The following is a 27,134-nucleotide window of genomic DNA, read 5'->3' on the forward strand; positions in this document are numbered from 1 at the left end:
CATATTTTATAAAAGAGGCGAGTTCAAAATCTTGAACTGATTTGCCAGCTCAGATCAATCTACCAGGTCCAGATGGTGCTTGTTGTGATTAGCATTATAAGTTTAGCCTGGCTGCCAAATCAGCTGGCTGGGACACAGTTTTGCTCCAGACTAAGAACAGAGCCTGGAAGAGTCCTTATTGTGTCTGTTGTTGTTACTTCTTTGAACCATGTAGGACTGCTTGTTCAGCTCTTCCTTCTTTCTCAAGATCAGGTCAGGTCCTCAAGGACAGGTCTAGAAGTACGGGGGAAAAAAGAATTCAATTGTGTCTGAGTCTCAGAGATGGCCTGGACAAGTCCCTATGGTTTTCTTGGTGAGGTTTTTTTCCAGAAGATATTTGTCAATTTGTCCAAACATTTGTCTAGAAGAGATTTATCCAGAAGAGTCCTGTCCATTGTCTCCTTCTAGGACTGGGAGAGAATGTCACCCAACTGGCTTTGTGTCTAAGGTGGGACTCAAACTCACAGTCTCCTAACCTGATGTCTTAATCACTATGTCAGACTGGTTCTCATGGAATTGTTAGGTGGTAGAAAAATGACATTATTATTATTTATTTTTTTATTTTTTATTTCATCAAGCATGTATTTGATAACAGATACAAGTGTAAACATAATTATGAATACATAAAATGGATATGAATAAAAGGAAACAAAGGGCAGGGATGGTAGGCACGCTGGTGTGCTTATACACGCCCCTTAAAGACCTCTTAGGAATGGGGTGAGGTCAACTGTAGACAGTCTAAGGTTAAAGTTTTGGGGGTATGGGCAGTGGTGAAATCCAAATTTTTTTACTACCGGTTCTGTAGGTGTGGTTTGGGTGTGGTGTGGCTTGGTGGGTGTGGCAGGGGAAGGATACTGCAAAATCTTCATTCCCACCCCACTCCAGGGGAAGGATACTGCAAAATCCCCATTCCCTCCCCACTCCTGGAAGAAGGATATTGCAAAATCTCCATTCTCACCCCACTCTGGGGCCAGCCAGAGGTGGTATTTGCCGGTTCTCCAAACTACTCAAAATTTCAGCTACTGGTTCTCCAGAACCTGTTAGAACCTGCTAGATTTCACCCCTGGGTTTGGGGAAGAAACTACAGAGTCAGGTAGTGCTTTCCAGGCATTGACCACTCTGTTGCTGAAGTCGTATTTTCTGCAATCAAGTTTGGAGTGGTTTACCTTGAGTTTGTATCTATTGTGTGCTCATGTATTGTTTTGGTTGAAGCTGAAGTAGTCATTGACAGGCAGGACATTGTGGCAGATGATTTTATGTACTACGCTTAAATCAGACCTAAGACGGCATAGTTCTAAGTTGTCTAAGACCAAAATTTCAAATCTGGTGGGCATAAGGTATTTTGTTGCAAGCAGAGGAGTGGAGGACTCTTCTTGTGAAATATCTCTGGACTCGTTTGATTGTATTAATGTTCGATATGCAGTGCAGGTTCCAGACAGATGAGCTGTATTCAAGAATTGGTTTGGCAAAAGTTTTCTATGCCCTAGTTTGCAGTTCAATATTACCAGAGAAGAAGCTATGCAAGATTAGGTTAACAACTCTTAGTGCTTTTTTAGCAATGCTGTTACAGTGTGCTCTGGCACTTAGATCATTTGAGATGAGTACTCCAAGGTCTTTTTTATATATTTTTTTTATTATAGACATAAATAAGATAGGAATGGGATTCAAAAATTAAGCAGGATCTGAGTGTGAGTCTTGTTTAAATGTAGTAAGGTCTGCATGAACATTCTAGATCCAGGTTTGCCTACCTCTTGACCCCAGCCCATGAACTATGGATTGTGGTTTACCAGATGGTCAGTCCAACTATTGTGTTTTCAGTCATGATACACCAAGAGTTTATCCAGCTTCTAATAAGCCTTCACGTGTGGCTGATGTAGTCTAATTGTACTCTGTTTGGTTTGATGGATCATAAGTTGTATGGTCTACTCTGACATGAGTAGGATTTTTCACCAGACCTATTTCTGTGTCTATTTCTGTGTCATTAGCCAACCTTTTCATTGGAGATCATGAAGCAGTCACTTCAGGTAGCAGACCAATGTATAGTTTCAAACCAATTTGCTAGTGGAATGGTGATTGGTTATATTGCCACCAGTGGAGAAAGGACATATTTCTATTATTGCTCCAAGCCCCAGTGGGGACTAGAAGCTCCTCACCTCTAGACAAGACCTTTCTTCATCAGGTTGCTCTACCTGTGGGCCCTGCACAAAAGCAAGTGAAAGACAAGGGCTATCTTGGATAGATGGATGGATGGATGGATGGATGGATGGATGGATGGATGGATGATTGGATGGATGGATGGATGGATGGATGGATGGATGGATGGATGGATGGACAGATGGATGACTGGATGGATGGATGGACGGATGGACGGATGGACAGACAGACAGATGGATGGACAGAAGGATGGATGGATGGATGGATGATTGGATGGATGATTGGATGGATGGATGGATGAATGGATGATTGGATGGATGGATGGATGGATGGATGGATGGATGGATGGATGGATGAATGGACAGATGGATGACTGGATGGATGGATGGACGGATGGATGGATGGACAGATGGACAGATGGATGGACAGAAGGATGGATGGATGGATGGATGGATGATTGGATGGATGATTGGATGGATGGATGGATGAATGGATGATTGGATGGATGGATGGATTGATGGATGGATGGATGACTGGATGGATGTATGGATGGATGGATGGATGGATGGATGGATGGATGGATGGATGAATGAATTGGTAACTGGTAGATAATTATCCTATCTCAGGTAAAGGATCTCCTTAAATCACTCTTGCCAATTGGCAAGGGTGTAGCAAGTGAAGTTTTCTCTGACATTGAGAAGAGCCTACAGGATATATCTTAGTTTTTTCCTATTGAGATGAGACACTGCTAGAAAGACATTATAGTAAGACACCAACCAACCCACTCTTCTCCAGTTGTGTCTGACTCTAGGGGGCAGTGCTCATCTCTGTTTCTTAGCTGAGTGAGCCAGCATTGTCCAAAGATGCTTCTGTAGTCATGTGGCAGGAATGACTATATGCCGAGGCCTGCCAAATGCTATATTAATGAGGAAATGATGTAAATTAAACAGTTGCCCATTTCCAGATTTTAAGTATGTCGTTATTGTTTTTAAGTGCCGCAGTGGAAGAAGTTATGAATTGAGAAGGATGTTTATTGCTACAATTTGTAAATAATGAAATAAATGACCAAGTCCATCATAAAACAAAGCAGCAGCTATCACTTTCTCTTGAACTGCTCTCTTCCTTTCTCTAGATAAGTCCCCACTCCACCCATCTCTGGCTTTAGCAGATAACTCTTGTTATCTTTTGCATGACTGTTGAAATAGAGGGAAAAGGAAGTTAATTAAGAACTCCTGATATTCATTCCCCGATTTCATTGCTTTCATGTGAGTGATTGTCAATGTCTTTCGTGCCTGTCACAAAATAATGTGATGAATTTACTGGAATATGCAGCATGGCTGTGATAAAAATCAGCTGGATGAACTATAAACTTATGCTACAATTTAATACGAATAAGCCACAGTGAGTCTCAGGCTTGTGTTCTCGTGTCTCCTTTCTCGAGATATAGATCAAAACTTGAAGATCACAAGTGAAAGTCTGCAGACTGTATCTTCCATCATCGTGGACTAAAAATTGAAATAACTGGCACATTGCATCAATCCCTAATATGGCTTATCAGTTGAGTTCTTGGTGTTCTCTGAGTTTGATTAGCTTCCTGCATCACTGCGCTGATGAAGTTACCCGAAGGAAAAGAATCAAGCTCAGAGAATATCAAGAACCCAACAATTGAATCCTGACCTACATAGATAACAATAGCATTTAGACGTATATGCCACTTCACAGTGCTTTCATAGCCCTCTCTAAGCGGTTTTACAGAGTCATCTTATTGCCCCCAACAATCTAGGTCCTCATTTTTACTCACCTCGGAAGGATGGAAGGCTGAGTCAACCTTGAGCCTGGTGAGATTCAAACTGCCAAATTGCAGGCAGCTGGCAGGCAGCAGAAGTAGTCTGCAGTACTGCACTCTAACCACTGTGCCACAGTGGCTCATGGCTCATAGATACCTACTATGATATGATTTATTAGTGTACAGTTAGTACATATGAGGTGTCTGATGGGTATACGCCTGTCCTATTTTTTTAAAAAAAAATTTTTTTTGTAGAATTATCTCTTAATAAGGACAGTCGCCATGACTTTCCACACCTCAGTTAAGTCCCAAAGAAGACCTCCTGAGCAAGCATTTCTCATGATGGAGTTTTGGACAGCTAAACATAAGCAGCCAAAGAAGCTACAAGAGCGATGCAGAGATTGTGAATCAAACAATAACAACAGCATCCTTAGTTTACAATCCAAAATGAGATTAAAAACACATGCAAAGAGATTTGGAAAAACTTTAAAGCACCCTGAAAATGAGGACAGGGGCATAATATTACTAAATCCTGACCTTCCAAGTGAAGATTAGTCTGAGGAAGGTTGTAAGGCAGAAGAATGCCTATGTTATGAATTTTCCTTGCAACGCTTCAGGTCTCAACCTTCAATTATCTGGCAAAGCTCTCGCCCCTTGGACTCTTGCCATGAAAGCCTTGCTTTACGTTTTGGCCTGCAACAGGTTTATGAATTGTTTTCTGTAGGAATTCTTTCCATACCTTTGTTACTTCTGAAGGTGTTTTTCTTCCCTACGCCCAGCCTTCCTTTCGCCAGTCACCCCTGTAGAAAAGTCAGTCTTCTGTTTCGCGGATTTGCCTCGAGAGACCTAGGACTGAACTGTGTTGGCAGGCACAGAAACTTGGTTGGGTTCTCTTGGCTCAGCCACCGACAGAGCCCAGAGCGATATGCCAGGAATGTAGCATAAAAATGAGGAAAGCTAAAACTGGCCTACTACCAAGGACAACATCATGTAAGATATTAAAAAAAACAAGGCATCTGTCTCAGGTCTAGTCTAGACCGCTGGACAAAGACCAACAATTATATAGTGTAGCAGAGCAGTGTCCCATTGTTCTGTTGGATGGTAGTCATGCTTTGATTATGCTTAGGAACTATATTATAGTACCACCCTACCCTACCCTACCCTACCCTATCCTACCGTACCAAACCATACCCTACCTTACTCTACCATACCGTACTGTACCCTACCCTATTCTACCCTACCCTACCCTACCAAACCATACCCTACCGTACCGTACCCTACCATATCCTACCCTATCCTACCCTACGCTACCATACCATACCATACCATACCATACCCTACCCTACAAACCATACCCTACCCTACCTTACAAACCATACCCTACCCTACCCTACCATACCATACCCTACCCAACCATACCCTATCCTACCCTACCCAACCATACCCTACCCTACCCTACCCAACCATACCCTACCCTACCCTACCCAACCATACTCTACCCTACCCTATCAAACCATACCCTACCCTACCCTACCCTACCCTACCCTACCCTACCATACCATACCATACCATACCCTACCATACCATCCTAGGAACTATATTATAGTACCTCTATATTTGTAGAGGTACTATCAAAAGGGATCAACACAAATATTTCTTCTATATATGACACATGTTTGTTGAATGTGGTCAACCCTTCTCCTTCATGGCTAGCTTTCCAGGGTTTCAGGCATTCTCCATATTTGTCCATAGCTGTCATTATTTAACATGCGGATGCCAGGATTGAAATATTGGTCATCCTGTGTAAAAGAGCACACTGGAGCTGACTTTCGCATTATATATATTTCCAAGTTGTCCTGGCCATAGGCTCCAGCAGATGGGTGGTGCTGAATGAAATAGCACTCCAAATGACTGATGGGGAAAGCTGCATCCACATGGTTACTTTTTCCATGTAGCAGAACATTTAGCTCAGTCCAACTCGGTTATTTTCCCCCATCCATCATGAAAATCTTGTCAGCTCCAAATTCAGGGAGTTACATTCAGCGTATATCCATAAAGCAACCGTCTGGAGAAGGATGGCTTAGTTCTTCTGAATCTGGCAGATTACCCAAAACAAAGGGAGGTGCTCTTCTCCACAGATACAGCATGCAACTCTTCTATTCTAGGTTCTTGCAGCTTGCTCAGATTAAAGCAAAGAACCCATAAATTTGGTTCAGTGGTTGGGTGGAAGCACAAAAGGTTTCTGGTTCAATTTGCAACTCTGGGGTGAATGCCAGTTTCAGATCAAGCCTTTCCGGGTATCTCTTTGCCAGCTGTGAGAAGGAGATGCAAGCTGAGCTTCTACCCTAGGTATAACATCTGCTTTAATTTCTGTTTCTCCTGTTGATATCTAGGAGGCCCTCTCAGTGGTGAGTGAAGATCAATCACTCTTTGATTCTACCTACGGAGCTGGTGCTCACCTTTCCAAAGCAGACATGACAGCCTCAGGGAACCCGGATTACGGTCAGCCACATAAGATCAACCCTTTACCTCCCCAGCAAGAGTGGATCAATCAGCCAGTCCGTGTCAATGTTAAGAGAGAATACGATCATGTGAATGGATCCAGGTAAGGATGGACAAGTGCCTATCTGCAGCACAATAAAGTGGGCTATCTTATCAGGGCTACAAATATCCAATCAGCCACCAGAGGGCAGCAAAGATATACAGATAGTTGTAACTTTGCTGCCATCTAGAGGGAATAAGAATTTTGTATCTCAGATGTAATTAGACGTAATAGTTAAGTGGTTATATACAGTTTGATGACACAGGGAAGCTTGGATCTCAGGAAGAATGATGAGAATGGGGTACATTACATATTATGTATCTGGGCTCTCTTCCATTCATTAGCTTTTCATATAGAGACACTATGTGTTTCTCTTATACATGCACACAAATGCACAAACAAATCCATTCATAAAATCACTACCAAGAGAAATGATAGGAAAGCAATTTCCTCTTGTAGTTTACTGGCGAATCAACAATAAGTCATATCAGTATGTATTGCATAGGTTTTCTTAAGCCAGATTCGAATCAAAACATGCATTTGCTCTTTAATGACACTTTTAGCCCATGATCCAATAATTATACCAGAATCCTGACTTCGCCTTCTTTTGCAGCCATGCACACATTCATTCCTTGCTCTTTAATCTTCGGTGACATCCCTAGTCAGGATGTCACAGGAGCAGGGGGTTGGACTAGAAGATCTCCAGGGTCCCTTCAAACTCTTGCTCTGTTCTGTTCTGTTCTGTTCTGTTCTGTTCTGTTCTGTTCTCGTCTCGTCTCGTCTCGTCTCGTCTCGTCTCGTCTCATCCATTCCATTCCATTCCATTCCATTCCATTCATTTCTATTTATATTATTTCTATTATTTCTATTATTTCTATTACCCCTGTTTTCCTGAAAATAAGACGTCCCCTGATAATAAGCCCAATTGGACTTTTGAGCACATGCCATAAAATGACCCCCCCCAAAAAAATAAGCACTCCCCAAAAATAAGCCCTCCCTGAAAATATTTAAACATGTGCACAGCCAGTCCCCAATATTTCCTCTGGTTAGGGTTTGGGAGACAGAGCTGGAAATCAGGTAAGATGGCAAGAGGAGCCCCGTCTTGCTCCACATGCCCCAAAATAATAATATCTCCCCGAAAAGGCCAAGCGCTTATTTCGGGGTTCAAAAAATATAAGACATGGTCTTATTTTTGGAGAAACATGGTATTTCTATTTCTATTCCATTCCCGATTAAGTTGTATCTCTGCCTAATATGAGCAAATTAAGAAGCAGTGCCCACAGGCAGCTCAGAAGGAAATAGCTGGTACATTATGGGGACAATATGTAATTCTGGGCAAGCGAAACCAGTTTAAAATTATTACCCTCCTAGGGAGAAGCAGATAAATATTTGTGAATGTAGGTCTGGATTGGATTATTACTGCCGTTATTGTTTCCCAAAGATGTCCTCAAGACAACTGGGACAAGTGCTTCATTGATGAGTTTAAAGATTGGACTTTGGAGATTGAACATGAAGATGGAAGGACTGAGATTGAGATCAAAGAGTTTGCAGTGATGGTTCTAATGTAGAAATTAATGACAGCAAATTAATTTAAGATAGCAATAGCACTTAGACTTATATACCGCTTCACAGTGCTTTACAGCCTCCTCTAAACGGTTTACAGAGTCAGCCTCTTGCCCACAACAATCTGGTTCCTCATTTTACCCACCTTGGAAGGATGGAAGGCTGAGTCAACCTTGAGCCTGGTGAGATTCGAACTGCCAAACTGCTGGCAACCGGTGATCAGCAGAAGTAGCTTGCAGTACGGCACTCTGTCCCTCTCCTATTGGCTATTTTGCGCTGCACAGATTTCCTTGGTCATTTTAGCTTGGGCCACAGGAAAGACTGGACACTTGGCCAACACTTTCCAAAGCATAAGTCTGTATTATGCAGGCTCTTTGTTCACTCCTTTTTCCCCCCCAAAGAGCAGTGAACCTGATTTAGAACAAACTGAATAAATAAATAGGATGCATATGTGCATATATGGGGGTGATATTGGCCCCTTGGGCCCCCTACATCTGCAAGCCAGCTGGGGAAGCCTCCAGAAAACACTCATCCTCTTTTTTCTACGTTTTCCATTAACCTCATGAGCTGCTTCTCCTCCACCCCACCCCCCAATGCTTCATTCAAGATTCTGGGGAAAAGCCCGTGTGCAAAATGAACTAGAGAAGAGGTGCAAAATAGATTGCTTAGGTAATAAGAATAAGAACAATAAGGATAACAATATCCTCTTCCCTTCCTTGGTAAGGCCACACTTGGAATATTGCATTCAGTTTTGGTCACCATGATGTACAAAAGATGTGGAGACTCTAGAAAGAGTGCAGGGAAGAGCAACGAAGGTGATTAGGGGACTGGAGGCTAAAACATATGAAGAACAGTTGCAGGAACTGGGTATGTCTAGTTTAATGAAAAGAAGGACTAGGGAAGACATGATAGCAGTGTTCCAATATCTCAGGGCTGCCACAAAGAAGAGGCAGTCAAGCTATTCTCCAAAGCAGCAGAGGGCAGGAGAAGAAGCAATGGGTGGAAACTAGTGAAGCAACCTAGAACTAAGGAGAAATTTCCTGACAGTGAGAACAATTAATCAGTGGAACAACTTGCCTCCAGAAGTAGTAAATGCTCCAACACTGGAAGTTTTTAAGAAGATGTTGGATAACCATTTTATTTATTTATTTATTTATTTTATTTCTTAGATTTCTATGCCGCCCTTCTCCCGTAGGACTCAGGGCGGCTCACAGAATAAAAAACATATAACAATAAATAAAACTAAAAACATCCAAATGTAAAAACCCCAACAACTAAAATCTCATAACAGATCAGGGAATTTGCTGAAAAAGCCATGTCTTCAGTTCGGCGTGGAAAGTGTGGAGGTCGGGGGCCGTCCGAAGCCCGGTGGGTAATTCATTCCAGAGGGTTGGTGTGGCCACCAAGAACGCCCACATCCTGGGGGCCACCAGCCAACATTGTCTGGCCGATGGCACCTGGAGGAGGGCAGTCCTATGTGACCGCACTGAGCGGTGGGAGGCCGGTAGGAGTTGGTCCTGCAAGTACCCCAGGCCCATACCATGTAGGGCTTTATAGGTCAAGACCAGCACCTTGAAGCAGATCCGAAGGGCCACCGGTAACCAGTGCAGCTTGTGCAGGAGAGGTGTTACACAGGAGTAACGGGAGGCTCCTGTAACAACCCGCGCAGCCGCATTCTGGACCAGTTGAAGCCTCTAGGTGCATCCCAAGGGCAGCCCCAGGTAGAGGACATTGCAGTAATCCAGCTGAGAAATGATGAGAGCGTGAGTGACTGTACGAAGGGCATCCCTGTCTAGGAAAGGGCGCAACTGGCGCACTAGGCGAACCTGTGCAAAAGCCCCCCTTGTCACGGCCGTCAGATGATCCACCAGGGACAGCCGAGGATCAAGGAGGACACCTAGATTTGTTTGAAGTGATGTAGGGTTTCCTGCCTAAGCAGGGGGTTGGACTAGAAGACCTCCAAAGTCCCTTCCAACTCTGTTATTCTATTCTTATTCTAGTCTCCTTGAATGCCAATTAATTCCATTTCAAAATACAAAATATAGAAATGCTGAGAGTTAGAATTAACATGGTAACTCATCATCCAACTTTGTAACGCTTGCATGGTATTAATTTTATTTGGTACCTAGTTTTTAATTGGTTAATGAGCTCTCAAATATTCTTTCCGCTTTCTTGAGATACACTGAGTTTTAATGCTGGTGGAGGAGCAATCTTTATTCAAAAAACCAGGGTCTTTTATATGTTGTGTTTATTGATGCAGACATTTTAAGAATGGCCCGTAAAACATAAACTGTGATTGTGCCTGAGTGCATAGAACATACTGATATCAGAGGCATTTTTTTTTACATGTGATATATCAAATGGCCTTAACTTGTTATCATCTGTGGAATGCCTTCCCTTTATCTTGCTTTCTTTTGGGTGGGAGATGGGGGATTTACTGGGATAATAATATATGCTTACCTCTTGATTGCCTACATCAGGCGTCTCTAAAGTTGGCAACTTTAAGACTTGTGAATTTCAACTCCCAGAATTCCCCACCCAACCACAAAGTCAAGTCTTAAAATTGCCAAGTTTGGAGACCCCTGTTCTACATGGCTTCTAAATGTTACCTGCAAAGACATTCCCATCTTGAATTTTGGCTGACCTGAGATCTTTTCTCCAAATTACAGTAGTGGCCAAAATTGTGGAAACCTTTTGGGAAAAGTGTATTTTCTAAAACTAGCTAATAACACCACTTTTTCTGGGAGTAGTACCATAAAAGTATATATCAATGAAAAGATAATTTAAAAAAGAATGTAATGCAATAACTTATGAAGGATTTGCTATTAGAATAGCAGTTGCAATATAAAGAAGAAAAGTGAAACACGTAGCAAAAATGAGATGTACAACAATTATCACCATAGAAAAAATGAGATCAGTGAATATTTAGTTGGGTAACCTTTAGCATGAACTACAGCCTTACAACATCTTCCCATGGAGTGAACCAAGTCTTTTAGTTCCACGGCTGTTCTAAAGTGAAACCAAGATTGAAGGATTGCTTCTATTAACTGGGTTTTATTGCTGGGTCGCTTCTGATTAACAAGTTTCTTTAGGCGGCTCCATAGATTTTCAATTGGGTTAAGTAAGGTCTGGGCTATTCCCAGGCCATTCCAGCAGTGGAATAGGATTATCTTGAAACTCCCCAAAAAAAATGGTGTTATCAGCCATCAAACCTCAAAAATGCACTTTTCCCAAAAGGTTTCCACAATTTTGGCCACTCCTGTATTTCATGTCTACCCACAAAGCAGTCTTCAACTGACCGATGAGTAGGTAGGCATGCTTCTCTAACCTTGTGCCCCAGCCCAGTAGGCCTCGTTGTCACGTAACCCATCCAGTGTAGCTAACATGGTCGCTTCTGCCTCATTGTCACCCAAGAAAATGTAGATGGACATTTTGGTAAAAATGACTGTATTTGAAATAGAAATGCATCAGAGTCATGGATGGGTATGGGTACATTTTATGAATGGACATGCTTCTTGATCCATGCATCTCTCAGTTCTGTGATGAGCTTTTATCTTTCATTAGATTTAGTTTGGATTGCCTCCATGGGTGAGGATAAATTTTCAAATCAAGGTCCGATTTCTGTCAGACCTCCTAATACAGTACATCCTAGCTGTCCTTTGGAAGTTCAGATTGATAATAGAATAGAATAGAATAGAATAGAATAGAATAGAATAGAATAGAATAGAATAGAATAGAATAGAATAGAATAGAATAGAATAGAATAGAATAACAGAGTTGGAAGGGACCTTGGAGGTCCTTTAGTCAAACCCCCTGCCTAGGCAGGAAACCCTACACTACTTCAGACAAATGGTTATCCAACATCTTCTTAAAAATTTCCAGTATTGGAGCATTCACAACTTCTGCAGGCAAGTTGTTCCACTTATTAATTGTTCTAACTGTCAGGAAAAACTTCATTTTACCCTAGTAACAGCAACCTTATGAAGTTAAATTGGGCTGGAATAGTGACTTGCTTCAAATCACCAATAAGGTTCAATGGTTGTTGGGACCTGAATCTGAGTGTCACCAGTCCAATGTCAGTAGTTGAGCCTCTATACTCCAATAGGCAGTCCAATGAACTATAGTGGCTCTTATCTATGCCAGAGTGTCTGTAGAATCAGGAACCTTCTAGACCTGGTTTTACCTACTTAGCAGTCTCCAGACCAGAGGTGGGTTTCAGCAGGTTCTGACCAGTTCTGGAGAACCGGTAGCTGAAATTTTGAGTAGTTCAGAGAACCGGTAATAAAAATTCTGACTGGCCCCGTCCCATCTATTCTCTGCCTCCCAAGTCCCAGCTGATCGGGAGGAAATGAAGATTTTGCAGTAACCTTCCCCTGCCATGCCCACCAAGCCATGCCCACCAAGCCATGCCACGCCTACCAAGCCACACCCACAGAGCCGGTAGTAAAAAATTTTGAAACCCACCACTACTCCAGACATACTGTTGATTGTAGCTTCCAGAATTCCCAGGCAATATTTCCAAGGTTAAATTGGCTAGGGATTCTCGGATTCATGTTAGAAGGGACTTCATAGGTCATCTGATCCAACCTTTTGCTCACTGCAGAAATGCACAAAACTATTCCAAATCTCTGCCATCAAGCCCACATAAAAATCTTAATATTTCTGGAAAGCACCAAGTTGTCAAAGTTTGACTTAGACCCAGGTAAGGTTAAATTGATAAATCTACCACCCTGGTCACTGTTAATGTCATTCTGTCTTGTCTCTCCATGTTGGCCTGTTGGCCATCAAATCGTGCTTTGAAGAAGACTATAATCCTTTAGATGAAACTGCAGAGTGCCAGACATTATAGTTTTTAACCCTGACACAAAGAATGTCTGTGACCCGTGAGAAATTAATTCTCCTTTCTCTCTCTCTCTCTCTTTCTCTCTCTTTCTTTCTCTTTCTTTCTTTCTCTTTCTTTCTTTCTTTCCTTCCTTCCTTCTTTCCTTCCTTCCTTCCCTCTTTCCCTCTTTTCTTTTTTCTTTCCCCTTCCCACCTTTCTTTCTTTCTTTCCTTCCTTCCTTCCTTCCTTCCTTCCTTCCTTCCTTCCTTCCTTCCTCTCTTTCTCAATCTTTTTCAATCTTTCTTTCTTTCTCTTTCTCTCTCCCTTTTTCTCTCTCTTCATTCCTGCTGTTGCTTAAAACTTTTTCTGCCTGCCACGGGGACATTAAAACGATCAGCAATTTGCCTCTCTAAAGACCGCCTTTGGTTCCATGCCTGGAAAAACAGTAGGCGAAATCGTACAACCTTAAGTTCTAACATGTGTAAGTTATACATCTTATTTCCATTTCCAAGCAGTCCTTCGCCCCAAAAAGACATGAGGAAAAAATTACCGTCTGCCTCTGAATATCTCAACAGAAAGTTTATCTCCCAGCCATGATAACTATGCTAGAATAATTCTGCCTCTGTGCCTTAGCAAACAAAATTTAAAGTTCTCTGTTGGATTTTTACTCTGTTTACTGAATGGACTGGATTCTTTCAAAGCTTGTTTTTCTTGTGGCTGTTGGTTGGGTCAGGTAACATGGCTCATGAATTCAAAGAAAATGTCATAGATGAAACATAGCAATAGGATCTAGATATGTCTACCAGTAATCATGGGTATGGAACTCATCACTTGAGCTGGCTGATATATATAAAACTTCATTTGTGAGTTTAAGTTTCTTCTGTGCCTAGTTGGGATGTTTATCCCTACTGCTCTTTTACTGACCTGACAGGTGGACATTAAGATGGAGTAACCATGTGACTTAGTAGAGAGACATTGCTGACCCCTTGGGATCTTGCAATCCTCTCCCCTATGTTTTTGAACACTGATGGCCAGAATCTCTCAAATAAAATGAAAGGCCATCTCGACTTCTTCTGGTGCATAAAGTATACAATGTATAATAATGCCTGTATTGGATCAGACACAGGTCTGTCTAAATCAGCTAGATCTCGGGAAGAGATGGGCTCCAGATGATGAGGTTCTAGGTCTTAGGAGAACTCACTGTTAAGCCCTTGTGAGTCCATGAAGAGAACTGAGTTTTGGAGCAGCTTAATCTTCAGGTCCAGAGGTGAAACCATAAACAGGACTTCCCTTACTAACTTTAGCATGTGAGTTCAGTAATGTAAGGTAAAGGTAAAGGTAAAGGTTCCCCTCGCACATATGTGTTAGTCGTTCCTGACTCTAGGGGGCAGTGCTCATCTCCGTTTTAAAGCCGAAGAGCCAGCGCTGTCCGAAGACGTCTCTGTGGTCATGTGACTGGCATGACTCAACGCCAAAGGTGCACGGAACGCTGTTACCTTCCCACCAAAGGCGGTCCCTATTTTTCTACTTCCATTTTTTACATGCTTTCGAACTGCTAGGTTGGCAGAAGCTGAGACAAGGAACAGGAGCTCACCCCGTTACGTGGCATTAGGGATTCAAACTGCTGAACTGCCGACCTTTCGATCGACAAGCTCAGCGTCTTAGCCACTGAGGCACTGCATCCCTTCAACGTAATGTAATGAGTAATGTAGTGGAAGATATTTATGGACTTGAGTAATCATCCACTAAGGGCTTTAAATATATTATTATAAATACCATACCCACTGTTGATACCACTACATTTTCTAACCCTGGTACAGATACACAGAACTATGATTTCTATACATGTATTCCTTGACTTATAACCACAATTGAACCCAAAATTTATGTTGCTAAGCAAGACAAATGGTTGCCCCATTTTACAACCCTTCGTGCCACAGTTGTTAAATGTATCACTGCAGTTGTTCAGTTAGTAACACGGTTGTTAAGAGAATCTGGCTTCTCCGTTGACTTTGCTTGTCAGAAGGTCGACAAAAGACGATCATATGACCCCGTCATAAATATGAGTCAGTTGTCAAGCATCTGAATTTTTGATCATGTGACCATGAGGATTCTGCAATGGTTACAAGTATGAAAAACGGTCATAAGTCACGTGCTGCTGCGGCTTCGAACGGTCACTAAATGAATGGACGTCAAGGACTACCTGTTATTTCCATCATGAATGAATACATTCCTTTGGCTTTAACTTGTAGTGTTGGCAAAAGGATCCAGAAACCAAAAAGCAAAGATGGATTAATGGCAACTGTGTTTCTATTTTATTTTATTTTATTTTATTTTATTTTATTTTTTATTTTATTTTATTTTATTTTATTTTATTTTATTTTATTTATTTTATTTTATTTTATTTTATTTTATTTTATTTTATTTTATTTTATTTTATTTTATTTTATTTATTTTATTTTATTTTATTATTTTATTTTATTTATTTTATTTATTTTATTTTATTTTATTTTATTTATTTATTTTATTTTATTTATTTTATTTACTTTACTTTACTTTACTTTACTTTACTTTACTTTACTTTACTTTATTATTTATTTATTTATTTATTTTGTCAAGCATGTATCAGATAACAGATACAGTATAAACATGATTATGAATACAGGAAATGGGTACAAATAAATGGGGACATTAGGACAGGGACGGTAGGCACGTTGGTACTTACAGACCTCTTAGGAATGGGGTGAGGTCAACAGTAGACAGTCTAAGGTTAAAGTTATGGGGGTTTGAGGATGAAACCACAGAGTCAGGTAGTGCATTCCAGGCATTGACCACTCTGTGCATTCCTATTTCAGAGAATCTCCAGTGGATTGCAGTGTTAGCAAATGCAACAAACTCGTTGGTGCTGGTCCAGAATCCAACCCTCTGAATTACGGCACCTACATAGATGAGAAGAACGGACCTCCCCCTCCCAACATGACCACCAATGAAAGAAGAGTCATTGTTCCAGCAGGTAAGAGGCCACCTTCAAAATATCCTTTTGAATATTTTCATCCTTGCAGAAATTTGGTCTTGAAATCAGTATGAATTCTTACCACAAAAAAAAAAAAAAAATCTACAAAGCCCTTCATGGCCTAGGTCCGGGATATTTGTCAGACTCCCTGCAGCCAGCAACAATTCCCAATCGCCCGGTGTGTTCCCACAGACAGGGCCTCCTCAGGGTGCCGTCGGCCAGACAGTGTCGGCTGGCGACCCCCAGGGGAAGAGCTTTCTCTGTGGGCGCACTCATACTCTGGAACCTCCGGATGGCCCTTGACCTTCGCTCGTTCCGCTGCGATTTGAAGACCTTGTTGTTCCGTAGCCTGGACTGATGGGGGGTTTCTTAATGAATTTTAAATTGTTTTAAATTGGAATTTTAATTTTATATTGTCTTTTAATGAGGAACTGTGCATCTTTACCGTTGTGAGCCGCTCTGAGTCCTTGGAGATAGGGTGGCATATAAATTGCATTATAATAAATAAATGAGGAGAGTTGACTCTTGGACATCATCAAGAGTTGAGTCTTCAGAAACGGATAGCTGACTCATCTACAGCAAGGAGGGACAGGCGTTACTATGAATTACTAATCTTGTGATCTTGGCCAGAAATAAATCTCAGTAGGTACGGACAGGACTTACCCATCAAGTAAATGTGGGTAACAAATTGCAGCTGAAGGTCCCATGTTGAGCACAATCCCTTATATCTCACGTTGTGGTAATTGTGCGCCGTTTGTGTGAAGTTGTATGCCACCCTAGAGTCGCCTTGTGTGAGATCGACGGCTGTATAAAATTGGATCAAGGAATAGAAATTACTACTAGAGAAAGGAAAAAAAAATCTTTGAGGAGTGTTGAGCTGTAAGTGAAAGTAAAATTAGAACTGCAAGAATTATTAGACATCATAAATTGTAAGAAGAAAAGAGGCAAATCTGTTGGAGTGCAGAATATATTGTATTTAGTTCTTGCTCTCTGGCTCTCTCTCTCTCTTTCTTTTTTTAGCAGAGCTGTGGATTTTTGATAAAAACCATGAGAAAAATAGCACAGGATACAGATAAAAATGCAGACATTAATGATAAATAACTTTGTAAAAAAATGTATATATGAAACCTGATAGAAACCTCCCTTAGGGAGGTGTTATATTAGATAATATTTTTTTAACAAAACCCTACATATTCTATTTTCAATATATAAAAATCCGCAATGTGTGTGGGAGAGCAAATATTGTCTAATATTTTCCAGTAAGCAAAAAATGGCAAAAGGTTATTTAAGGAACCTTTTTTTCTAGACCTCGGCAAATAATATCCATATAAATGTTTATAAACGTTTATTTATATGCTTTTAAAGACGTCTTCTGAAATAAGTCAGCTTTGACAAAGTATCGCATTGTAATAAAAAGTATATGACTTTTGAATCTGCTTTTTAGCTAGCAACAGGAATGACATTCATTGTTACTGCAAAATAGGAGGTTTGCAAAAAAATTTGAATCTGAACCATTTCAAAGCCAACACTGCCCGTTTCAGATTTATGATTTCCTTGTGTCCAAAAAGGATCTTTTTCAGTCATTCTGAGATAAAAACACCTCTGTTTCAACTTTAAGATCCTCTGTTTCAAGCTTGAAACACTCGAAACTAGAAAATCCTCTTTCAGGAATGAGATAACGGTTCTTGTTTGAAGCATGAAGCATTGAGATATGAAACAGTTGATGAAGTCGTGATATGACATCATCCATGGCACAGAACCTGATTATTTGAGGGACCATTGTTTCCTATAATATTAGCTTGGCCAGTTTGATCCTGCAAGGTTGGCCTTCTTCAGGTTTCTTTGATTAAACAATGCCCCCTCTCAGGCATCCAGAGCAGAGGTGAAATGCTCCCGGTTCAAACCGGATCGCCCAATCCGGTAGCGATGGAGGCAGGTGGTTCAGAGAACTGGTAGCAAAAATCCCTGCCCCCTCCCCATGCCCAGCTGAGCCGTGCGATCATCAGAGACTTTTTTTCTTTTAAAAGCCTCTGACGATCCAAGCTGAGTTGCCTGATCGTCAGAGGCATTTATTTTATTTATTTTTATTTTATTTTATTAAATTTATATACCGCCCTACTCCCGAAGGACTCAGGGCGGTGAACAGCCGAAAAATAAAACACATAGATTACAAAATTTAAAAGAACAATATAAAACCGTATTAAATAAATTTGGCCCGGAACAAATTAAAACACCCCCGATACTTAAGACAGATTTAAAATTTACAATTTAAAAAGTTAAAAGGGAGGAGTTAAGCCAGGCCGGCCTGTTGAAATAAGAAAGTCTTGAGGGTGCGGCGGAAGGTGCATAGATCCGGGATCCTCCGGATTTTTAAAAGAAAAAAAGCCTCTGCCAATCAGGCAACTCAGCTGGGATCGTCAGAGTCTTTTGAAAGCATTTTTTTTACAACCTCTTTGCTGAAGAGGTTGTAGAAAAAATGGTTTTAAAAGTAAAAAAAAAAAATTGGCCACGCCCACCAAGTCACAGGGGGGACTCAGGAGGCAGCAATAGATTGGGGGTGGGACCAAATAAAAGGTAAGAATAACATGGGGGTGGGGGGTGGGAGGGCGGGGGGAGAACCGGTTCGGTGACGTCATATCATCACCGCTACCGGCTCAGCCGAACCGGACCAAACCGGGAGGAACCCACCACTGGTGTGCCTTCTCTGCATCAGTGTCCCTCTGGAATGGGCGTCTCCTCAAGACCCAGATGGCCCTCATTCTGGTACTGTTCAGAAGAGCCATTTAAGATTTGATTCTTCTCCCAGTCCTTCACTTAGGAGAGTGAGACTCCTTGCTTCATCATGCTGGCTTCAAATTTTTAAGTTCTATTCACATTATTGTAATTTGTTGTATTGTTCTGAATCTCCCAGATCATTGAGGGTGGGTAGCATACAAGTTTCATGAATTCTTACAATCAACAACATTATTAGGATGGTACCAATGACACAATTTAAATGTTGCCCTTTGTTGAATGACACCACGATGATCCTATGACTTCTACTTAACCTCTAAATGACTTTGTGTATGCTCATTTCAAAAGATTACCAGAATCACAGTTTTCACAGTTTCAGTCACAAATTGACTTCCGTGGACCTTACTTCATACTTAAGTGGTCGATAGAGGGGGCATGCATAAGTGCACTAATGTGCCTATCATCCCTGTCATTGTATTTTTATTCTCTTATTCTTGTTCTCATTTGTGTTTGACAAATTCCAATAAATAAAATCAATCAATCAATCAATCCTGAAGAGCAACTGCTCGGGTGGACAATAATGGGCTTCAGGGACAATGAATCAATCAGATTTTTCCAACCTTGTGTTCTTCAAATGTGTTGGACAATGGTGAAATCTAAAATTTGTTACTACCGGTTCTGTGGGCGTGGCTTGGTGGGGGGGGTTGGTAATGTGACTGGATGGGCGTGGCCATTTTTAAAAAATTTTTAAACCATTTTTTCTACAACGTCTTCGGTGAAGAGATTGTAAAAGCATGCTATCAAAAGGCTCTGACGATCCCAGTTGAGTTGCCTGATCGGCAGAGGCTTTTTTTTCTTTTAAATGCCTCTGACGATCAGGCAACTCAGCTGGGATCGTCAGAGGCTTTTAAAAGCATTTTTTCTACAACCTCTTCAGAGGTTGTAGAAAAAATGCTTTTAAAAGCCTCTGACGATCCCAGCTGAGCCGCGCGATCATCAGAGGCTTTTTTTTATTTTTAAAAGCATTTTTTCGTCGGAAGAGGTTGTACAAAAAATGCTTTTAAAAGTAAAAAAAAAAAGCCTCTGATGATTGTGCGGCTCAGCTGGGCAGGGTTTTTTGCTACCGGTTCTCCGAACCACCCGCCTCCATCGCTACCAGATCGGGCGATCCGATCCGAACCGGGAGCATTTGATCCCTGGTGTTGGATTTTAACTCCCATCATTCACAGCTAAAATGATTTGGAAATTGGCTATTGGCTGAATTCTCACATACTGGAAAAAACAGTAAGACATTTTTCTGTGTTCCAGTTGTATGACCTTGCCAGTAACGATGACCTAATAATAGCATAATGTACTCGGTCCCCAAAGACTCATTCAGCCAGATAATGATGACCTAAAAAGACTTTTGGCATAATCCAGCAACAACCTTCCCCCCTATACACCCCCATTTTTTATACAGCCCTAATCCGCACAATTGTCCTGTTTTTAAAATCAGCACCATTTATAGCAATGCTCCATCTGGGCCCAATACGCAGTCATGAACCCAATTCTGAATCCTCGTCACTTAGTCCATCTATATTGACTTAGCAGGCCTCGGAATTGCAAAACGAAAGGGTGAGTGGGTGGGAAATAAAAGTTTGTTTTTTGTCAGGCCGTTGAGTCTGGAAATATGACTCAGACTTATAAAGCAAACTTGTCTGAGCAGGGAGGTCATATTTGCAGAGAATTTACTACTTTCTGGAACGCGCTAATAAACAGCGCTCCAAAAAATTGCAATAACCATCTGTGCAAAATTTGCAAGGGGCTGAGGAAAGGGGTCAAACAATTTGGACAGCACGGCTTGGAAAGGCCTGGTTTTCAGAGACCTGAAAGATTAACTATCAGAGGAAAAAAACAAAGCAAAGCATAAACTTCATCTTTGGATTGAAAAAACATATATATAGTTTTTGTGAATGGGCCAGCAGTGACTAATGTAGTAAGCCAGGTTTACAGGGGCGGGCTGCTACGGGTTTGCCTGGGTTCAGGAGAACCCGTAGGTAATGTTATGGCCAGTTCGGAGAACCTCCAAATCCCACCCCTGGCTGGCCCTGCCCATCCCACCCCTCCCTTCCCCTCCCCTCCCTTCCCAGGAGTCTCCACGCAGCCTGTTTTAGATGCAAGATAAGTGCAGGGCCTGCGCGGAGACTCAGGTAGGGGGAAAAAAGGGCCTCCCGGAAGTTCCGGAAGTCTGAAAACAGGCCCGTTTCCAGCCTCCAGAGGGCCTCCAGAGCCCAAGGGAGGCAATTTTCGCCCTCCCAGAGGCTCGAGGAAAGCCTCCGGAGCCTGGGAAAGATGAAAATCCCCCCCCCCCGCCATGGTGCAAGAGGTCAACTAGGCCACACCCACCATGGCCACACCCACCCAGCAACCGGGCAGAGAACCCATTGCTGAAATTTTTGAAGCCCACCCCAGCTTACTAAGATGATGATGATGATGATGATGATGATGATGATGATGATGATGATGACTTCAGTACTTAGTACTTTTATTATAATTTGAACTAGCAAAAGGAAATACTAAAAAGAAATCTTGAATGAGCATCCAATGCCAAATTGTCTGTCTAAAAGAATGCTTGTATTCCAAAGAATTAAAAAGGTATCATTCAACCACCCAATGTACAATTTAATAAAAATCTCTATGATTGAGAAAACTGTTTTTAAAGTTATGAATATTGCACTGAACTATATAGCAACTACTTGGAATATAACATTATATATTTTATATTTATTGATTTATTGATTAGCCAAATTCCTTGTGTGTCCAATCACACTTGGCCAATAAGAATTCTATTCTATTCTATTCTATTCTATTCTATTCTATTCTATTCTATTCTATTCTATTCTATTCTATTCTATTCTATTCTATAGGCCAGTGATGGCTAACCTTTTTGCCATCGCGTGCCAGAAAGAGGGGGCGCGGGGCAAGTTCATGCATGTGCCCACACCCATAATTCTATGCGCTCCACCCTGCACATCCTCGCGCAACCCCCCCTCCCCCCTCCCCCACTCCTGGCACGTGATGGCCTAGTAGGCCCGTTTTTCTTTCTCACCTGGCTCCAGATCCTCTCTATGCATCTGGGGAGGGCGAAAACAGCCTTCCCCACCCCATCGGAAGCTCTCCGGAGGCCCGAAACGGTCCATTTTCCAACTTTCGGTTGGACAGGAAATAACGTTTTTGCTGTCCCCAGCCTCGAGGCTCCTAGAGAGAGCTGAGCTGGCGTGCCAGGCGACATGGCTCCGTGTGCCACAGGTGGCACGCGTGCCATAGGTTCGCCATCACGGCTATAGGCCATATCAACGTACAGGTTCAAACGCATATTACCAATAAAATAAAATTCTAAACAGACAGACTCCAGAGAGTCTTCAATTTACAGCTATTGGTTTAGCAACCATCTGAAGTTACAACAGCACTGAAAAAATAGATTTACAACCAGTACTTGTGCTTGTAACTATTGTAGCATCCCTATAGTCATGTGCGAACCGGTAGCATTGCACTCCTGGAATGTGTACACCAGGTTGGATGGGATTTTGTTGAAAACACACAAGGTTTGGGACTTTCTGGGGATTTGTGGGAGGGGAAATAGGGAGACAGGTTTGGGGAGATAAGTTAGAAAAGGGAGCTCTGGGAAGAAATTAAAGATTTGAAAGGAGATACGAAACAGATGAAGGCTAGAGTTGATTGCATGGAGCGTGGACTGGAGAAGACAAAGTCCATATGTGAAGTTGGAATTGTTGAGACAACCGATTTGGAAGCTCGGATTAAAGAATTTCAGTTAAGATTTTGTGGAATAACTGAACAACCAAGAGAAGATATTAGATCAAAAATGGTTAAGGCCCTGGCTCAGTTAACTCGCCAAGGGGGAAGGAGAACTGAATTTTGATAATTTGGTAATACATGTTTTGGGGGAAGGTATACACCAGGTTGGATGGGATTCTGTTGAAAACAGACCAGGTTTGGGACTTTCTGGGGATTTGTGGGAGGGGAAATAGGGAGACAGGTTTGGGGGAGATATGTTATAAAAATGTATTGCCACAGTTTCTAGAAATGTCTCAAGAGTTAGCGCAGTTGAAGGGGACTCTCAAGATTGCAACAGTGACCACAAAGACAGAAAAGCAGTTGGAGACCACAAATCGCTCGTTAACCCTGTCCATGGCTGAGTTAAGTTTCGTGCCTCTAACGTTGTAATATTTCACTTAACCATCCCTCTCCAGTAGGAACGAAAGGGGAAGAAGAGATACGAGAAAATGTTCTTTCTTCATAGAGTCCTGGTCATCAATCATGTAACCTCCTTCATCCTTCCACCTCTCTGATTTCTTCTGATAGATCCCACATTATGGAGTCAGGATCATGTGCGTCAGTGGCTAGACTGGGCTATTAAAGAATATGGCTTAATGGAGATTGATACCAACCTCTTCCAGAACATGGACGGCAAAGAACTGTGCAAGATGAACAAGGAGGATTTCCTCCGGGTCACTTCCCTCTACAACACAGAAGTCCTGCTGTCTCATCTCAGTTACCTCAGGGAAAGTAAGTTGCCACTTCATTCCCCCTTGCTACTTTATGACCATCTCACTCACCCCACTGGGATTGGCTCATCCCACTCATGCAGAGGAGGCATGCTGTGAGTCCTGTCAGCCCAATTATTCTGGCTGCTGGGGACCAGGAGAAGGTCCTTCTCTGCTGTAGCTCCTGCCCTTTGGAACATCTTGCCCATCCCCCAATGTGAGGTTGGCCCCAACCCTCCGATCTTTTCATAAGGGCGGAAAGAAGTGGCTCTGCCAGTCGGTTTGGTGCCCCAATGGGGGAACAGCTCAAGGAAGGTGGTGGATTGAGTAACAACAGATCCCATCTCCCACCCCAATCCATCCCCTGCCCTTCCCATGTGTCCTTGGTTTTAACATCTAGTTTAAGCTTTTTATGTTTTAATTGTATATGTTACTGTAAACTGCCAGATTTACTCTATGGTAAGATAGATAGATAGATAGATAGATAGATAGATAGATAGATAGATAGATGGATGGATGGATGGATGGATGGATGGATGGATGGATGGATGGATGGATGGAGGCAGAGGTGGGTTTCAGCAGGTTCTGACCAGTTCTGGAGAACCAGTAGCGGAAGTAGTGGGGGGGGAATGGAGATTTTAAAGTATCCTTTCCCTGCCACGCCCACCAAGCCACGCCCACCAAGCAATGCCACACCCACCAAGCCACACCCACAAAACCGGTATTAAAGAATTTGAAACCCACCACTGGATGGATGGATGGATGGATGGGGATGTGTGGGTGGATGGGTAGGTAGGTAGGTAAGTAAGTAAGTAAATAAGTAATCCGACATGTTCAATGGCTGACATGCTTGCCTTGTATGAGACTTCTCTCCGTTGGTCACTTACTCCGAGAGTAGACTTCCAAGCTTTATTGTCGTAATGAAATCATTGCAAAATAAAAATAAAAATCTAATGATTGTTGGGTACCAAACTCAACCTCAATTTATAGCACTATCTGTGAAACTCACATTTTCAAGCTTTTTTAAATATATATATACTCAAGCAAAGTAAGGAGTTAAAAGCCCTTACCTTTGAGTAAGAAGAACAATTTCCATCTCTCTCTCTGTCTTTCTGTCTCTTTTAGTAATGGACTGATCTAGTATCAGGCTGGTTGTTTGTGTGACAACATGAAAAGTTTTTTTTCCCCATATCCAATTTTGTGTCTCACAACCTTCTCCAGCGTGTGGGTCATCTAGAGAAGTCAGTATTGACAAATTGACAGCCAGCGTGTTCATGGACCACCTTTGCTATGAATTCTAGGAATAATTGTAGAGTCACCAACTAACTGATGGACACCAGGTATGGGAAGTTGGAGTCATGGGTTGACAACTGAAGCGGAGAGTCAAAGAAAGGAGATTTAAGCAAAAAGCGATAACAGATAATAGATTAACAGAGTTGGAAGGTGCCTTGTAAGTCATCCAGTTTAACTCCCTGCTCAAGCAGGAGACCCTACACCATTTCTGACAGATGGCAGTCCAGTCTCTTCTTGAAAGTCTCAAATGATGAAGCTCTCACAACTTCCGAAGGCAACTTCTGTTCCATGGGTTGATTGCTCTCACTGTCAGAAAATTTCTCCTTATTTCTGGTTGAATCTCTCCTTGATCAGTTTCCACTCACTATTCCTTGCCTGGCCTTCAGGTGCCTTGGAAAATAGCTTGACCCCTTCCTCTCTGTGGCAGCCCATCAAATATTGGAAGACTGTTATCATGTCTCCCCTGGTCCTTCTCATCACTAGACTAGCCATGCCCAGTTCCTGCAACCGTTCATCGTAAGTTTTAGCCTCCAGTCCGCTGATCATCTTGGTAGCTGTTCTCTGCACTATGATGATGAGTGATGAGTGATACCAAAAAGAAATGTCAATAAACTGTGCTGGCTCTGTTTTGAGATGCTACCAGGAAGATTACAGCATCAAATCAATCAACCCTATTGGGTGCTGAACATGTTGCATCTCTCGAGTGTTCCTTCCCTAAGAAGGAAGCTTCCTTTTTTTCTACCTTATTCTCAGTGTGATTGAGAAATTCTTTGCCCTTTCTTTGGTGGCATTATTTTAGTTTCCTTTCTTACTGGGAAATGACCAAGATTGTTAGTGGTGATATAGGTGTTATCCATTATACTCTTTCCATTCTTTCTTCTATGCTTCTTTGACTATCCATATTTTCCAATCTGGAAAAATCTTTACGCTTGGAAATTGAATGAAAGGCAAGAAAGTTGCAGAACCTGAAGAAGTGATTATACAGTAGAAGATAAATTATTCGCACACATCCAAAATTGGTCATGATCACATGGTGACCCGCTTAATGACCGACATGACTTACAACTGTAATTCCTGACTCAGTTACAGTTATAAATCAAAGATTATTTGTAATTTATTTTCATGCACAAATTTGCTGCTTATTATTATTTTTTTTAATAAGTAAATGCTACAGCTTCCTATGTAGGTTGGCTCTAAAGGAGTACCTGGTTAAATAAAAGCTTTATCTAAAAATTAGAGAAAATAAACGCTTGTTCAGAATTATGAGCCACAGTGGCGCAGTGGTTAGAGTGCAGTACTACAGGCTACTTCTGCTAACTGTCGGCTGCCTCAGTTTGGCAGTTCAAATCTCACCACGCTCAAGGTTGACTCAGCCTTCCATCCTTTTGAGGTGGGTAAAATGAGGACCCAAATTGTTGGGGGAAATTATGCTGACTCTGTAAACCACTTAGAGAGCACTGTAAAGCAGTATATAAGTCTAAGTGCTACTGCTATAGCTATATATACACACAACGCACAAGCACATAGAGAGGTGTAATTGATTCGTGGGCTATAACTGATAAAATTAATCGGGTAGACTTTCTGTATGCAGAGCAGATGTATTTCCCTTTATGCCCAGCCACAAAGTAAGACAAAAAATATATATACCCAGATGGGTTAGGGAGGAAGTCTTGTTTTGTTTGGTAAAAGAGGAACAAAAAGACAGAGAAAGGAGAAATGCAAACAGGTTATTTGAGTTCAACTCAAAAATCAATTGTCAGTCTGCAACGTTTTCTTCAGTCTGTCTCTCTCAAACGTATTTTGCTTGAATACTCCACCCTGTCCCTATTCCATGGATGGCTGATTTCACACCAGCATCATTTCCCTAGCATCACTTAATTGGTGCTTTCTTTTCTCAGCCCCAATGCAACAGCTTGCAAACTTGTGAAGAAGCCTTTCCCTTGAGACACTCTTTTTTTGCTTTGCAAGAGTGAGATGGCCATACGTCCCATTGTTCTCTCTTGGCTGTCACTGGGATACTCTGATCTATATGGAATCTTCTCTTCATTAAAGCCTGCCTATAGGCCAAGGAGGCTACTGAAAACAACTTCTTTCCAAGCAGCTGTTCTTACATCTGCCTAATGCAGAGGTCAGCAACCCGCAGCTCTGGAGCCACATGTGGCTCTTTCATCCCTCTGCTGTGGCTCCTTGTCGCCGGTTGGCTCCACAATTTATAGGACAGGTAGAGGAAAAAGGACGCCATGCTAAGGGGAGACTCTATGGTGGGGGAACTGGGTTTCCGGTCGGCTCCAGAATTGAACGGGGGGCTTCCAGTTAGGACCTTTGTGGCTCTTTGAGTGTTTAAGGTTGCCGACCCCTGGCCTAATGACAGTCTGGTTTCTGGATTTCTGGGTCACTGCCTTGTGATGCGATGCCTTAGAAAGGAATTTTATTGTTTTTCCAGGCCTAACTTCCTAGGGTCGTTGAATGCTGAGTTGAATGCAGAAGGTGCTGAGGACAGGGGTGGGATTCTACCGGTTCAGACCGGTTCAGGCGAACCAGTAGCTCCGACGATCAGCTGGGAGTGAACCGGTTTGTCCCGCCGATCAGATGGGCCCACCCACCCACCATGCTATTTTCCTACCTTGATCTTCTCAACTGATTCA

General features: G+C 42.0%; 1 protein-coding gene across 8 annotated transcripts in view; it reads left to right on the forward strand.

The window, feature by feature from the left end:
* FLI1 (Fli-1 proto-oncogene, ETS transcription factor) overlaps positions 1–27,134 on the forward strand; it is a 138,209-nt gene that overhangs the window by 80,455 nt on the left and 30,620 nt on the right. For 5 of the 8 annotated variants that reach the window (XM_034421947.3, XM_087875832.1, XM_087875833.1 and 2 more), the window contains 3 exons: positions 6,373–6,584; positions 15,762–15,919; positions 23,015–23,218. In XM_034421947.3, coding sequence (XP_034277838.1) covers positions 6,373–6,584; positions 15,762–15,919; positions 23,015–23,218 — 574 coding nt within the window. The remainder of the gene's footprint in view (positions 1–6,372; positions 6,585–15,761; positions 15,920–23,014; positions 23,219–27,134) is intronic. The other 3 variants (XM_087875835.1, XM_087875834.1, XM_087875836.1) reach the window with 1 other exon arrangement.

The sequence above is a fragment of the Pantherophis guttatus genome, chromosome 9 (genome assembly GCF_059756535.1).
Source record: "Pantherophis guttatus breed Tessera chromosome 9, ASM5975653v1, whole genome shotgun sequence".
NCBI lineage: Eukaryota > Metazoa > Chordata > Lepidosauria > Squamata > Colubridae > Pantherophis > Pantherophis guttatus.